The 17,791-nt window shown below is 34.8% G+C and overlaps 1 protein-coding gene across 4 annotated transcripts in view; it reads left to right on the forward strand.

The window, feature by feature from the left end:
- Positions 1–16,109, forward strand: part of LOC134687150 (cilia- and flagella-associated protein 47-like) — a 70,851-nt gene extending 54,742 nt beyond the window's left edge. For all 4 annotated transcript variants that reach the window (XM_063547171.1, XM_063547173.1, XM_063547174.1 and 1 more), the window contains 4 exons: positions 1,150–1,321; positions 12,609–12,770; positions 13,368–13,536; positions 14,451–16,109. In XM_063547171.1, coding sequence (XP_063403241.1) covers positions 1,150–1,321; positions 12,609–12,770; positions 13,368–13,536; positions 14,451–14,669 — 722 coding nt within the window. In that variant the 3' untranslated portion in view covers positions 14,670–16,109. The remainder of the gene's footprint in view (positions 1–1,149; positions 1,322–12,608; positions 12,771–13,367; positions 13,537–14,450) is intronic.
- Positions 16,110–17,791: the final 1,682 nt, after the last annotated feature.

The raw sequence follows: 17,791 nt of genomic DNA on the forward strand, positions 1-17,791 counted from the left end.
TCATTGAATATTATATAAACTACGCATGGAAAAAAAGTTACATGTATTACTAATGATCTTATTTGTTGTTCAAAATCATATTTTCACTTTTTCCTAACTTTAGTTTTGCATTTTACAATTTGTCCAATAAGATTATTTATATTTCTGTAGTAAATGTTAAAAACTATCTTAATGCACCAAATATTGCTCATATTCTTGGAAGTGCAATGTATATTGATAGGTATTTAAGGCTCTTTATCATCAGATGTCAAGCTTGCGTGACATTCGTAAATAGCTTACTGTGATTCGTCACAATTGTTTTGGAAAAAATAATATGATTACAAGCCTTTTATGTACTCAGCTTAATTCTCTTGTTTCTAACTTAATTCTCATCTTCTTTCAAGCTTCAGCAGTGTGGCTGCTTTGTATAAAACATTGTGTGAGAGTTTATACAATCTGACAAATGATGTGGAAGTATTACTGGTACTAATGGGATTTAATCTGAATAACAACAAAACTTAAACAGAATTTTAGTTGTTTTGTTTAAGACTTAGTAAAGTACATTACCACCAATATTAGAACAAAAGTGTTTTAATCAAACAATCAAATTTCGTCAAATCACAAAAATGGGCATCAACATATGAAGATATTTTGACAAGATTTACATTGGAGCCGTGTTTATAATTATATAAAAATTCAAACATCTGTAGAGTTTTCAGGGCCATTAGACATTTTGTTAGAAGGAAAAAGGTAAAAAATGAACAGTTTATATAATGGCTTTTCAATCATTTGAAATTTCTAAGAATAGCCCAGTTATTTACAAAAACTACAGTTTACATAAATAAGTAAGCACCAAAATCAATGTTTTGACTCAAAAGCAGGCCTGTAAATGCTATTGTTACAGAAGTGATAAATTAAGTACTGTAAATTCAGAAATTATTGCATGCATTTATTATTGCGAATTTTGAAGAATGAACAAAAATGCGAGATCAAGAACATCTGAATAAGACATAAACTGGTATACAAGATATTTTGATGCGAGTTCTCATTGTTGCGATTCCTGACCCAGTCGCAATATTCGCAATAATAAAAACCTTGCAATAGTTTCTTACTAGATGTCATGATCTAAATTTACATTTAAATATTTTACATTTTACTTCTCCATTTTAGCTTTAGCCACAGCCGAAGAGTTTACATTTGAAATCAAGTATCCAGATGGAGACACTCAGGATAACTTACAGAACTCAGTGGCTTTATCTCTGGTCAGAATACAGAGAGAGACGGCATCAGGACTGGTCATACTCATCTTCAATACAGTATATGCTCCATTTAAACCAATGAGGTAAATGTTTTACATGTTATATATATCTCTGGTCAGAATACAGAGAGAGACGGCCTCAGGACTGGTCATACTCGTCTTCAATACAGTATATGCTCCATTTAAACCAATGAGGTAAATGTTTTACATGTTATATATATCTCTGGTCAGAATACAGAGAGAGACGGCCTCAGGACTGGTCATACTCGTCTTCAATACAGTATATGCTCCATTTAAACCAATGAGGTAAATGTTTTACATGTAATATATATCTCTGGTCAGAATACAGAGAGAGACGGCCTCAGGACTGGTCATACTCGTCTTCAATACAGTATATGCTCCATTTAAACCAATGAGGTAAATGTTTTACATGTAATATATATCTCTGGTCAGAATACAGAGAGAGACGGCCTCAGGACTGGTCATACTCGTCTTCAATACAGTATATGCTCCATTTAAACCAATGAGGTAAATGTTTTACATGTAATATATATCTCGGGTCAGAATACAGAGAGAGACGGCCTCAGGACTGGTCATACTCGTCTTCAATACAGTATATGCTCCATTTAAACCAATGAGGTAAATGTTTTACATGTTATATATATCTCTGGTCAGAATACAGAGAGAGACGGCATCAGGACTGGTCATACTCGTCTTCAATACAGTATATGCTCCATTTAAACCAATGAGGTAAATGTTTTACATGTAATATATATCTCTGGTCAGAATACAGAGAGAGACGGCCTCAGGACTGGTCATACTCGTCTTCAATACAGTATATGCTCCATTTAAACCAATGAGGTAAATGTTTTACATGTAATATATATCTCGGGTCAGAATACAGAGAGAGACGGCCTCAGGACTGGTCATACTCGTCTTCAATACAGTATATGCTCCATTTAAACCAATGAGGTAAATGTTTTACATGTTATATATATCTCTGGTCAGAATACAGAGAGAGACGGCATCAGGACTGGTCATACTCGTCTTCAATACAGTATATGCTCCATTTAAACCAATGAGGTAAATGTTTTACATGTAATATATATCTCTGGTCAGAATACAGAGAGAGACGGCCTCAGGACTGGTCATACTCGTCTTCAATACAGTATATGCTCCATTTAAACCAATGAGGTAAATGTTTTACATGTAATATATATCTCTGGTCAGAATACAGAGAGAGACGGCCTCAGGACTGGTCATACTCGTCTTCAATACAGTATATGCTCCATTTAAACCAATGAGGTAAATGTTTTACATGTAATATATATCTCGGGTCAGAATACAGAGAGAGACGGCATCAGGACTGGTCATACTCGTCTTCAATACAGTGTATGCTCCATTTAAACCAATGAGGTAAATGTTTTACATGTTATATATATCTCTGGTCAGAATACAGAGAGAGACGGCCTCAGGACTGGTCATACTCGTCTTCAATACAGTATATGCTCCATTTAAACCAATGAGGTAAATGTTTTACATGTAATATATATCTCTGGTCAGAATACAGAGAGAGACGGCCTCAGGACTGGTCATACTCGTCTTCAATACAGTATATGCTCCATTTAAACCAATGAGGTAAATGTTTTACATGTAATATATATCTCTGGTCAGAATACAGAGAGAGACGGCCTCAGGACTGGTCATACTCGTCTTCAATACAGTATATGCTCCATTTAAACCAATGAGGTAAATGTTTTACATGTTATATATATCTCTGGTCAGAATACAGAGAGAGACGGCATCAGGACTGGTCATACTCGTCTTCAATACAGTATATGCTCCATTTAAACCAATGAGGTAAATGTTTTACATGTAATATATATCTCTGGTCAGAATACAGAGAGAGACGGCATCAGGACTGGTCATACTCGTCTTCAATACAGTATATGCTCCATTTAAAGCAATGAGGTAAATGTTTTACATGTAATATATATCTCTGGTCAGAATACAGAGAGAGACGGCCTCAGGACTGGTCATACTCGTCTTCAATACAGTATATGCTCCATTTAAACCAATGAGGTAAATGTTTTACATGTAATATATATCTCTGGTCAGAATACAGAGAGAGACGGCCTCAGGACTGGTCATACTCGTCTTCAATACAGTATATGCTCCATTTAAACCAATGAGGTAAATGTTTTACATGTAATATATATCTCTGGTCAGAATACAGAGAGAGACCGCCTCAGGACTGGTCATACTCGTCTTCAATACAGTATATGCTCCATTTAAACCAATGAGGTAAATGTTTTACATGTTATATATATCTCGGGTCAGAATACAGAGAGAGACGGCCTCAGGACTGGTCATACTCGTCTTCAATACAGTATATGCTCCATTTAAACCAATGAGGTAAATGTTTTACATGTTATATATATCTCTGGTCAGAATACAGAGAGAGACGGCCTCAGGACTGGTCATACTCGTCTTCAATACAGTATATGCTCCATTTAAACCAATGAGGTAAATGTTTTACATGTAATATATATCTCTGGTCAGAATACAGAGAGAGACGGCCTCAGGACTGGTCATACTCGTCTTCAATACAGTGTATGCTCCATTTAAACCAATGAGGTAAATGTTTTACATGTAATATATATCTCTGGTCAGAATACAGAGAGAGACGGCATCAGGACTGGTCATACTCGTCTTCAATACAGTATATGCTCCATTTAAACCAATGAGGTAAATGTTTTACATGTAATATATATCTCTGGTCAGAATACAGAGAGAGACGGCCTCAGGACTGGTCATACTCGTCTTCAATACAGTATATGCTCCATTTAAACCAATGAGGTAAATGTTTTACATGTTATATATATCTCTGGTCAGAATACAGAGAGAGACGGCCTCAGGACTGGTCATACTCGTCTTCAATACAGTATATGCTCCATTTAAACCAATGAGGTAAATGTTTTACATGTAATATATATCTCTGGTCAGAATACAGAGAGAGACGGCCTCAGGACTGGTCATACTCGTCTTCAATACAGTATATGCTCCATTTAAACCAATGAGGTAAATGTTTTACATGTAATATATATCTCTGGTCAGAAAACAGAGAGAGACCGCCTCAGGACTGGTCATACTCGTCTTCAATACAGTATATGCTCCATTTAAACCAATGAGGTAAATGTTTTACATGTTATATATATCTCGGGTCAGAATACAGAGAGAGACGGCCTCAGGACTGGTCATACTCGTCTTCAATACAGTATATGCTCCATTTAAACCAATGAGGTAAATGTTTTACATGTTATATATATCTCTGGTCAGAATACAGAGAGAGACGGCATCAGGACTGGTCATACTCGTCTTCAATACAGTATATGCTCCATTTAAACCAATGAGGTAAATGTTTTACATGTTATATATATCTCTGGTCAGAATACAGAGAGAGACGGCCTCAGGACTGGTCATACTCGTCTTCAATACAGTATATGCTCCATTTAAACCAATGAGGTAAATGTTTTACATGTTATATATATCTCTGGTCAGAATACAGAGAGAGACGGCCTCAGGACTGGTCATACTCGTCTTCAATACAGTATATGCTCCGTTTAAACCAATGAGGTAAATGTTTTAAATGTTATATATATCTCTGGTCAGAATACAGAGAGAGACGGCATCAGGACTGGTCATACTCGTCTTCAATACAGTATATGCTCCATTTAAACCAATGAGGTAAATGTTTTACATGTAATATATATCTCTGGTCAGAATACAGAGAGAGACGGCCTCAGGACTGGTCATACTCGTCTTCAATACAGTATATGCTCCATTTAAAGCAATGAGGTAAATGTTTTACATGTAATATATATCTCTGGTCAGAATACAGAGAGAGACGGCCTCAGGACTGGTCATACTCGTCTTCAATACAGTATATGCTCCATTTAAACCAATGAGGTAAATGTTTTACATGTAATATATATCTCTGGTCAGAATACAGAGAGAGACGGCCTCAGGACTGGTCATACTCGTCTTCAATACAGTATATGCTCCATTTAAACCAATGAGGTAAATGTTTTACATGTAATATATATCTCTGGTCAGAATACAGAGAGAGACCGCCTCAGGACTGGTCATACTCGTCTTCAATACAGTATATGCTCCATTTAAACCAATGAGGTAAATGTTTTACATGTTATATATATCTCGGGTCAGAATACAGAGAGAGACGGCCTCAGGACTGGTCATACTCGTCTTCAATACAGTATATGCTCCATTTAAACCAATGAGGTAAATGTTTTACATGTTATATATATCTCTGGTCAGAATACAGAGAGAGACGGCCTCAGGACTGGTCATACTCGTCTTCAATACAGTATATGCTCCATTTAAACCAATGAGGTAAATGTTTTACATGTAATATATATCTCTGGTCAGAATACAGAGAGAGACGGCCTCAGGACTGGTCATACTCGTCTTCAATACAGTGTATGCTCCATTTAAACCAATGAGGTAAATGTTTTACATGTAATATATATCTCTGGTCAGAATACAGAGAGAGACGGCATCAGGACTGGTCATACTCGTCTTCAATACAGTATATGCTCCATTTAAACCAATGAGGTAAATGTTTTACATGTAATATATATCTCTGGTCAGAATACAGAGAGAGACGGCCTCAGGACTGGTCATACTCGTCTTCAATACAGTATATGCTCCATTTAAACCAATGAGGTAAATGTTTTACATGTTATATATATCTCTGGTCAGAATACAGAGAGAGACGGCCTCAGGACTGGTCATACTCGTCTTCAATACAGTATATGCTCCATTTAAACCAATGAGGTAAATGTTTTACATGTAATATATATCTCTGGTCAGAATACAGAGAGAGACGGCCTCAGGACTGGTCATACTCGTCTTCAATACAGTATATGCTCCATTTAAACCAATGAGGTAAATGTTTTACATGTAATATATATCTCTGGTCAGAATACAGAGAGAGACCGCCTCAGGACTGGTCATACTCGTCTTCAATACAGTATATGCTCCATTTAAACCAATGAGGTAAATGTTTTACATGTTATATATATCTCGGGTCAGAATACAGAGAGAGACGGCCTCAGGACTGGTCATACTCGTCTTCAATACAGTATATGCTCCGTTTAAACCAATGAGGTAAATGTTTTAAATGTTATATATATCTCTGGTCAGAATACAGAGAGAGACGGCATCAGGACTGGTCATACTCGTCTTCAATACAGTATATGCTCCATTTAAACCAATGAGGTAAATGTTTTACATGTTATATATATCTCTGGTCAGAATACAGAGAGAGACGGCCTCAGGACTGGTCATACTCGTCTTCAATACAGTATATGCTCCATTTAAACCAATGAGGTAAATGTTTTACATGTTATATATATCTCTGGTCAGAATACAGAGAGAGACGGCCTCAGGACTGGTCATACTCGTCTTCAATACAGTATATGCTCCATTTAAACCAATGAGGTAAATGTTTTACATGTAATATATATCTCTGGTCAGAATACAGAGAGAGACGGCCTCAGGACTGGTCATACTCGTCTTCAATACAGTATATGCTCCATTTAAACCAATGAGGTAAATGTTTTACATGTAATATATATCTCTGGTCAGAATACAGAGAGAGACGGCCTCAGGACTGGTCATACTCGTCTTCAATACAGTATATGCTCCATTTAAACCAATGAGGTAAATGTTTTACATGTAATATATATCTCGGGTCAGAATACAGAGAGAGACGGCCTCAGGACTGGTCATACTCGTCTTCAATACAGTATATGCTCCATTTAAACCAATGAGGTAAATGTTTTACATGTTATATATATCTCTGGTCAGAATACAGAGAGAGACGGCATCAGGACTGGTCATACTCGTCTTCAATACAGTATATGCTCCATTTAAACCAATGAGGTAAATGTTTTACATGTAATATATATCTCTGGTCAGAATACAGAGAGAGACGGCCTCAGGACTGGTCATACTCGTCTTCAATACAGTATATGCTCCATTTAAACCAATGAGGTAAATGTTTTACATGTAATATATATCTCGGGTCAGAATACAGAGAGAGACGGCCTCAGGACTGGTCATACTCGTCTTCAATACAGTATATGCTCCATTTAAACCAATGAGGTAAATGTTTTACATGTTATATATATCTCTGGTCAGAATACAGAGAGAGACGGCATCAGGACTGGTCATACTCGTCTTCAATACAGTATATGCTCCATTTAAACCAATGAGGTAAATGTTTTACATGTAATATATATCTCTGGTCAGAATACAGAGAGAGACGGCCTCAGGACTGGTCATACTCGTCTTCAATACAGTATATGCTCCATTTAAACCAATGAGGTAAATGTTTTACATGTAATATATATCTCGGGTCAGAATACAGAGAGAGACGGCATCAGGACTGGTCATACTCGTCTTCAATACAGTGTATGCTCCATTTAAACCAATGAGGTAAATGTTTTACATGTTATATATATCTCTGGTCAGAATACAGAGAGAGACGGCCTCAGGACTGGTCATACTCGTCTTCAATACAGTATATGCTCCATTTAAACCAATGAGGTAAATGTTTTACATGTAATATATATCTCTGGTCAGAATACAGAGAGAGACGGCCTCAGGACTGGTCATACTCGTCTTCAATACAGTATATGCTCCATTTAAACCAATGAGGTAAATGTTTTACATGTAATATATATCTCTGGTCAGAATACAGAGAGAGACGGCATCAGGACTGGTCATACTCGTCTTCAATACAGTATATGCTCCATTTAAACCAATGAGGTAAATGTTTTACATGTAATATATATCTCTGGTCAGAATACAGAGAGAGACGGCCTCAGGACTGGTCATACTCGTCTTCAATACAGTATATGCTCCATTTAAACCAATGAGGTAAATGTTTTACATGTTATATATATCTCTGGTCAGAATACAGAGAGAGACGGCCTCAGGACTGGTCATACTCGTCTTCAATACAGTATATGCTCCATTTAAACCAATGAGGTAAATGTTTTACATGTAATATATATCTCTGGTCAGAATACAGAGAGAGACGGCCTCAGGACTGGTCATACTCGTCTTCAATACAGTATATGCTCCATTTAAACCAATGAGGTAAATGTTTTACATGTAATATATATCTCTGGTCAGAATACAGAGAGAGACCGCCTCAGGACTGGTCATACTCGTCTTCAATACAGTATATGCTCCATTTAAACCAATGAGGTAAATGTTTTACATGTTATATATATCTCGGGTCAGAATACAGAGAGAGACGGCCTCAGGACTGGTCATACTCGTCTTCAATACAGTATATGCTCCATTTAAACCAATGAGGTAAATGTTTTACATGTTATATATATCTCTGGTCAGAATACAGAGAGAGACGGCATCAGGACTGGTCATACTCGTCTTCAATACAGTATATGCTCCATTTAAACCAATGAGGTAAATGTTTTACATGTTATATATATCTCTGGTCAGAATACAGAGAGAGACGGCCTCAGGACTGGTCATACTCGTCTTCAATACAGTATATGCTCCATTTAAACCAATGAGGTAAATGTTTTACATGTTATATATATCTCTGGTCAGAATACAGAGAGAGACGGCCTCAGGACTGGTCATACTCGTCTTCAATACAGTATATGCTCCGTTTAAACCAATGAGGTAAATGTTTTAAATGTTATATATATCTCTGGTCAGAATACAGAGAGAGACGGCATCAGGACTGGTCATACTCGTCTTCAATACAGTATATGCTCCATTTAAACCAATGAGGTAAATGTTTTACATGTAATATATATCTCTGGTCAGAATACAGAGAGAGACGGCCTCAGGACTGGTCATACTCGTCTTCAATACAGTATATGCTCCATTTAAACCAATGAGGTAAATGTTTTACATGTTATATATATATCTCTGGTCAGAATACAGAGAGAGACGGCATCAGGACTGGTCATACTCGTCTTCAATACAGTATATGCTCCATTTAAACCAATGAGGTAAATGTTTTACATGTTATATATATCTCTGGTCAGAATACAGAGAGAGACGGCATCAGGACTGGTCATACTCGTCTTCAATACAGTATATGCTCCATTTAAACCAATGAGGTAAATGTTTTACATGTTATATATCTCTGGTCAGAATACAGAGAGAGACGGCCTCAGGACTGGTCATACTCGTCTTCAATACAGTATATGCTCCATTTAAACCAATGAGGTAAATGTTTTACATGTAATATATATCTCTGGTCAGAATACAGAGAGAGACCGCCTCGGGACTGGTCATACTCGTCTTCAATACAGTATATGCTCCATTTAAACCAATGAGGTAAATGTTTTACATGTTATATATATCTCGGGTCAGAATACAGAGAGAGACGGCCTCAGGACTGGTCATACTCGTCTTCAATACAGTATATGCTCCATTTAAACCAATGAGGTAAATGTTTTACATGTTATATATATCTCTGGTCAGAATACAGAGAGAGACGGCATCAGGACTGGTCATACTCGTCTTCAATACAGTATATGCTCCATTTAAACCAATGAGGTAAATGTTTTACATGTTATATATATCTCTGGTCAGAATACAGAGAGAGACGGCCTCAGGACTGGTCATACTCGTCTTCAATACAGTATATGCTCCATTTAAACCAATGAGGTAAATGTTTTACATGTTATATATATCTCTGGTCAGAATACAGAGAGAGACGGCCTCAGGACTGGTCATACTCGCCTTCAATACAGTATATGCTCCATTTAAACCAATGAGGTAAATGTTTTACATGTTATATATATCTCTGGTCAGAATACAGAGAGAGACGGCATCAGGACTGGTCATACTCGTCTTCAATACAGTATATGCTCCATTTAAACCAATGAGGTAAATGTTTTACATGTAATATATATCTCTGGTCAGAATACAGAGAGAGACGGCCTCAGGACTGGTCATACTCGTCTTCAATACAGTATATGCTCCATTTAAACCAATGAGGTAAATGTTTTACATGTTATATATATCTCTGGTCAGAATACAGAGAGAGACGGCATCAGGACTGGTCATACTCGTCTTCAATACAGTATATGCTCCATTTAAACCAATGAGGTAAATGTTTTACATGTTATATATATCTCTGGTCAGAATACAGAGAGAGACAGCATCAGGACTGGTCATACTCGTCTTCAATACAGTATATGCTCCATTTAAACCAATGAGGTAAATGTTTTACATGTTATATATATCTCTGGTCAGAATACAGAGAGAGACGGCATCAGGACTGGTCATACTCGTCTTCAATACAGTATATGCTCCATTTAAACCAATGAGGTAAATGTTTTACATGTTATATATATCTCTGGTCAGAATACAGAGAGAGACGGCCTCAGGACTGGTCATACTCGTCTTCAATACAGTATATGCTCCATTTAAACCAATGAGGTAAATGTTTTACATGTTATATATATCTCTGGTCAGAATACAGAGAGAGACGGCCTCAGGACTGGTCATACTCGCCTTCAATACAGTATATGCTCCATTTAAACCAATGAGGTAAATGTTTTACATGTTATATATATCTCTGGTCAGAATACAGAGAGAGACGGCATCAGGACTGGTCATACTCGTCTTCAATACAGTATATGCTCCATTTAAACCAATGAGGTAAATGTTTTACATGTAATATATATCTCTGGTCAGAATACAGAGAGAGACGGCCTCAGGACTGGTCATACTCGTCTTCAATACAGTATATGCTCCATTTAAACCAATGAGGTAAATGTTTTACATGTTATATATATCTCTGGTCAGAATACAGAGAGAGACGGCATCAGGACTGGTCATACTCGTCTTCAATACAGTATATGCTCCATTTAAACCAATGAGGTAAATGTTTTACATGTTATATATATCTCTGGTCAGAATACAGAGAGAGACAGCATCAGGACTGGTCATACTCGTCTTCAATACAGTATATGCTCCATTTAAACCAATGAGGTAAATGTTTTACATGTTATATATCTTTGACCATAGAGAGACAGAACATACAATATTATAGGGTTATTGCATGAATATTGTCCCGAGTAGAATTTTATATTGCACGAGCTTGCGAGTGCAATATATGTTCTACGAGGGACAATATTCCCCAATATTCATGCAATAACCCTTTTATTGTATAGCAATATAATATTTGAAAGTAAAATTTGGTTTAAACTAAGATTTTGTAGTTGATGACGTCATGAATTTTGGCGATTTATTGCACTAGTGCAATATTAGAATTTATTGCACGCTAACTTTTGGTTACTTTCTGTGGGAAATATTATATTGCTATACAATAATAATATTTTCCGCATTTAAATGCGGTATTGATAAATATTGTATATGCAATATATTTTAAAATAGTGAAATTATTTGTTAAGAACAAATAAGTACTGTTTATGATTTTTTTTTTATAAAAGTGATGTCTTTCTACATTTATAATTTTTGGTCTTATGTAAACATAACAATAAAATTGAGAATGGAAATGGGGAATGTGTCAAAGAGACAACAACTCGACCAAATAAAAAACAACAGCAGAAGGTCACCAACAGGTCTTCAATAAAGCGAGAAATTCCCGCACCCGGAGGCGTCCTTCAGCTGGCCCCTAAACAAATATATACTAGTTCAGTGATAATGAACGCCATACTAATTTCCAAATTGTACACAAGAAACTAAAATTAAAATAATACAGGACTAACAAAGGCCAGAGGCTCCTGACTTGGGACAGGCGCAAAAATGCGTCGGGGTTAAACATGTTATTCATCCATGCATTTCATGAAATCTGTATAAGAAAGTCATATTTGGAGATTGTCTTACTGCTTTCATATGCAACATTGAATATGTCATACAATACATGAGGGTAGTAATGCCCTATACTGTCAGGCTTCAAACAGTCATTTTTGGCTACCATTTGCATCAAATTGGTTAAAATTTTATTGTGATTTGTAAAAATATCCTTATAGTGATTCATCAGAGATCTCAAATAATTATCTTTATCGTTATTTTTTTTTTTTAAATTAACGTGAATCGTTAAAACCAGTTGATTTTATTATCATCTGAAAGAAAGTGTACATATTATTGTCATGCACCAAAAATTAATGTTAATCTTTTAGGAATAATTTTTACCGTTATTTGTCACCATTAGTATCCTCAAAACAGATTTCATTGTCTCAGGTAATCTACAACACAATGTACAAGCATTTGTAGGCTTTGAATTTGATAGAAAATTTCATATAAAATATTGATCTATTTATAGTCACTGTGTAGAACTACAAGTACGAGCTGCCACAGGTGGTCTCTGGAAATTCCCATTGAAGTTTGTAGCCACTGAGCCACAGGTTGATGATACAATTGTTTTAGAAGCTGCTGGATTGGGAAAAGATTCAAGTGTAGGATTTAGATTGACAAGTCAGGCTAAGTAAGTCATGTAATTCTAAGTAATAATTGTGGTAATCAAACTACACGTAAGAATTGTTCACAAATGTGTGATGCTTGAGATTTAATTGCAACATTGAGATATTCATGGGTTAATCAAGCAGAAGAAAAATAACAAAAGGAATAAATATTTTAAGACTAATTTTTGAAAAAAGATACAAAATATCTATTAGAAAATCATTGAATTTTAGATGTCACATGTCTTCTGATTGGCTGACATTGTTTTGTCTATCAGCTCATAGACATAATTTTGTCTAGTGACTGTGAGGTCATTAACAATTTTTTATGATTTTAACTCTGGTTTCAATGCAATTTAGAATTAAATTATAAGGAATGACTAATATTTTTTCTGTCTATTCTAAATATAAACATCAAACATGTGATGCACACTGTAGTCGAATTTCAAGGTTTATCGAAAATAGAAATGTGGATTCTTGTTTTTGACAAAACATCCTGTAATTTTAATCATTGAAATAACAGACAAACTATTATTAATTGACTTTTTCCTGCATTTTTTTCTTTCCAGAAGATGTAGTTAAAAAAACAAATTGTAAAATAACATACTGATCTCTTTTTTCAGACATCCAGTATGTTACAATGCCTATTTTGGTGCTGGTAGTGATCCAGAGTTTACAGTATCTCCACAGACAGGAGAGCTACTTCCACAGGGTACTAACGGAACACTTCTAAAAATAAACTTCCTGCCAAATGTCTATGGTAAACTCTACCAAGCTAAACTTATTGTTCAGGTAATTCATTTAGTGTATACAGAACAAATAATTTATACACAGTATTTCTTGTAGGTAGTCTGTTGTCAAGTTGACACATGTACTTACCCAGTCTGCACAGCAACTGACTTGCATCTTATCACCCTTTATAGTTATGTTTGAGATATATATCAATACACTCAGGTTTTTTTTTAATATGAATACTTTTTGTCGAGCCTTCGACTTTAGTCGAAAAAGCGAGACTAAGCGATCCTACATTCCGTCGGCGTCGGCAGCGTCCACAAATATTCACTCTGTGGTTAAAGTTTTTGAAAATTTAATAACTTTCTTAAACTATTCTGGATTTCTACAAAACTTGAACAGAAGCTTGTTTATGATCATAAGATAGTATCCAGAAGTAAATTTTTCAAAAATAAAATTCCATTTTTTCTGTTTTTTACTTATAAATGGACTTAGTTTTTCTGCAGGGAAACATTACATTCACTCTGTGGTTAAAGTTTTTAAAATTTGAATATCTTTCTTAAACTATACTGGATTTTTACCAAACTTGGACAGAAGCTTGTTTATGATCATAAGATAGTATCCAGAAGTAAAATTTGGAAAAAAATAAATCCAGCTAACATAATATACAGTCTGCACTTTAAGTTTTTAAAACATTTATTCGATTCATAAACTATCCTGAAATGTATACCAAACTTGGACAGAAGCATCTTACAATCAAAAGATAATATCAGTAGGAATATTTTTATTGATTGTTTTCCTCATTTTTGTTGAGCCTGGGAGTTACAGCAAAAGTAGGCGAGACACTTGGTTCCGCGGAACCCTTACGAATTTTTTATGCCAAAGCTGCTGGGTAAAGAGGCCATTTTAAGTCTTACCTTTGTCTGTCTGTAGTCTGTTCATTCATACATATGTCACAATATTTTTTTCCCTAGACAAATGATATGCAGTGGAGTTATGATGTTAAAGGAACAATACCAGAATACAATCCACCAAGGGGAAGATCCTCCCAGCCTATAGCAGGACCACACCCTGATCCTAGGATCAGAGGGGAGAGAATCAGTTATGTCAGACAGAACATTAAGCTTAACACTACAGCTGCATCATCTCCTCTGAAAGGAGCACCTCTTATACAGCGAACAAAGCTTCCATGAAAAGATGGATGATGGTGTATAAACCAAAAATCTATTAACACTGTGTTTTCATACATAGACAGTTACATTAGACCTTAAAGGACATGGTCAGGGGATGAAATTATGCTAATCTTTTAAAAGATAATTATAAAGGACAATGTCCAGTACTTTGTCCAGTACTATGTTCTGTTGATAATTCATAAGTGGAAGTTTGAATTGATTTGTAATACACATTGACCAAAACCATTTTCAAGCTGAAAGATATTTCTTGTATTATTTTCTGTTTTGATGAAATTTTATAATCTTATCTTTTTGTGATAATGAAAGATGAGTTTTATTTAGTTATTATTTTCTATTGGTTTGTTTTTCTACAGCATTTTACTTCTTTACTGAAAATACATGAATGATAAATTTAGAATTTGTATCTAGGATGCTATCAATGTACATAATTTTATTTTATCCATGCAGCAAATAGAGATGTGAATTATAAGTGAACTATTTTTTATACTTTTTAATCTTTTCATTTTCTTTTGAATTTAACAAATCTATTCTGCAATAATTACAAATGATCTATTTTTTTACTGTTTTATTTCCTATTGTCTCTCATTCCGTCCAGCATTTAGTGAAACTGCTGTTATAAATAGCATTAGTTACTTACTGATTTGATTTATTGTCAATTAGTGGCCCAAAGACTGTTGTATAAATATATATTTTCATGTTGTTATAGATAAATTTGTTAATGTTTTCTTCCTAATAATCTCATGAAAAGTTACTCAGAAACATTTTGAAAAGAAAAAGAAAATTGAAAATGCAAATGGGGAAAAATACATGTACTTACAGCGAGAGAAATCTAAAAGTATATCAGATGTACAATCTATAAACATTTGCTCAGGTTACCATCTTTCTATCGGTGTAATTTTCTTATTAAGGAAGGACTATTGGAAATCATGTTAACATGGTATATCTTTCAATTGTTTGTGATAAAGTGGAATGATTCTTTTTTATTTTAACTCTACTTAAGTCCATTAATGTTTATTATTAACTTTAAAAAAAATATTTCTTGAATGCCAAGCATTCTCATAAAACTTGCTCCAAATTATTACATTGTTGTACTGATTTTTTTCTTTTAACAAAAATCAACCAGAAGCTTGAAATGTTTATATTTTCCAATACTTGTAACAGAAATAGTATTAAATATCTTCTCATGTGATTTTGCATGAAACTAAATGTCAAAGAAGTTAATTTACCCAAACAAGTAGTAAGTAATGTAGCAACCAAATCTTTAAATTATAATAAGTATATACTATGTCTGTGATGTGTTTGATTTTGTATTGTTAACTAAACGTGACCCTTGTCATCTGTGATATAATCTCTATTTTTTAAGTTTTGGGTTTTTATTGTGAAATTTATTTATTATGTGGACAATACCGAATAAAGTATATTTACATTCATATATGAAAACTAATTTGTTGTTTTTCCCTCCATATTTAATCAGTAAGAGACATGATTTGATTGCCAATAAGACAATTGTATTTAATAATCTGCTATAAAAGATATGACATGAAAAATATGACAAAATTCAAATAGAAAAGTAACGGCCTAATTAATAACAAAACAATAAAGGAAAAATATTAAACCAATATCTTCAAGCATGAAGAAACTAGAGGCTCTAAAGAGCATGTGTCGCTCACCTTTGTCTATGTGAATATTCAAGGACACAGATGGATTCATGACAAAATTGTGTTTTGGTGATGGTGATGTGTTTGTAGATCTTACTTTACTGAACATTCTTGCTGCTTGCAATTATCTCTATCTATAATGATTGGCCCAGTAGTTTAAATGGAAAATATAAGAAAAAATTTACAAATTTTATGAAAATTGTTAAAAATTGATTATAAAGGGCAATAACTCCTTAGGGGTCATTTGACCATTTTGGTCTTGTTGACTTATTTTTAGGTCTTACTTTGCTATAAATTATTGCTGTTTACAGTTTATCTCTATCTACGATTATATTCAAGATAATAACAAAAAACAGCAAAATTTCCTTAAAATTGCCTATTCAGGGGCAACAACCTAACAACCAGTTGTCCAATTCATCTGAAAATTTTAGAGCAGATAGATCTTGACAAGATCAACAATTTGACCATCTATCAGATTTGCTCTTAATGCTTTGGTTTTTGAGTTAAAAGCCCAAAACTGCATTTTACCCCTATGTTCTATGTTTAGCCATGGCAGCCATCTTGGTTGGTTGGCTGGGTCACCGGACACATTTTTGAAACAAGATAACGCAATGACCATTGTGGCCAAATTTGGTTTAATTTGGCCTAGTGGTTCCAGAGGAGAAGATTTTTGTAAAAGATAACTAAGATTTACGAAAAATATTTAAAAATTGACTATAAAGGTCAATAACTCCGAAAGGGGTCAACTGACCATTTTGGTCATGTTAACTTATTTGTAAATCTTATTTTGCTGAACATTTTTGCTGTTTACAGTTTATCTCTATCTCTAATAATATTCAAGATAATAACCAACAAGAATGTGTCCATAGTACACAGCCCTACTCACACTTAAATTTTCCATGTTCAGTGGACCGTGAAATTGGGTCAAAACTTTAATGTGGAATTAAAATTAGAAAGATCATATCATAGGGAACATGTGTACTAAGTTTCAAGTTTCTATGTTTAGCCATGGCCGCCATCTTGGTTGGTTGGCCAGGTCACCGGACACAGTTTTTAAACTAGATACCCTAATAATGATTTTGGCCCAGTAGTTTCAGAGGAGAAGATTTTTGTAAAAGATAACGACGATGGACGACAAGTGATGCGAAAAGCTGATTTTCCATACTGACAGACGAAGTGCAAACCTTAAGTCCCCTTCGACTTTGATGGTAGGGGAACTTGAAACAAATATGACCCATCTACAATCACTGAACCACAGGCTCCTCCCTGACTTGGGATAGGCACACATAGATGCTTAATTGCTTAATTTAGGATGCTAGATTTTTTTTCTTCTTGGGGAAAATGTTTTGTAAACTATTGATTATCTGTATGTCTTTTTCAACCATTATGACATTTTCAATTTGTTTTTAACTTGAATGCTCCTTTGGTATTTTTCACTATTATCTTCATCATTATGTGTCTCAT

Source organism: Mytilus trossulus, chromosome 10, assembly GCF_036588685.1.
Source record: "Mytilus trossulus isolate FHL-02 chromosome 10, PNRI_Mtr1.1.1.hap1, whole genome shotgun sequence".
In the NCBI taxonomy this organism is placed as follows: domain Eukaryota; kingdom Metazoa; phylum Mollusca; class Bivalvia; order Mytilida; family Mytilidae; genus Mytilus; species Mytilus trossulus.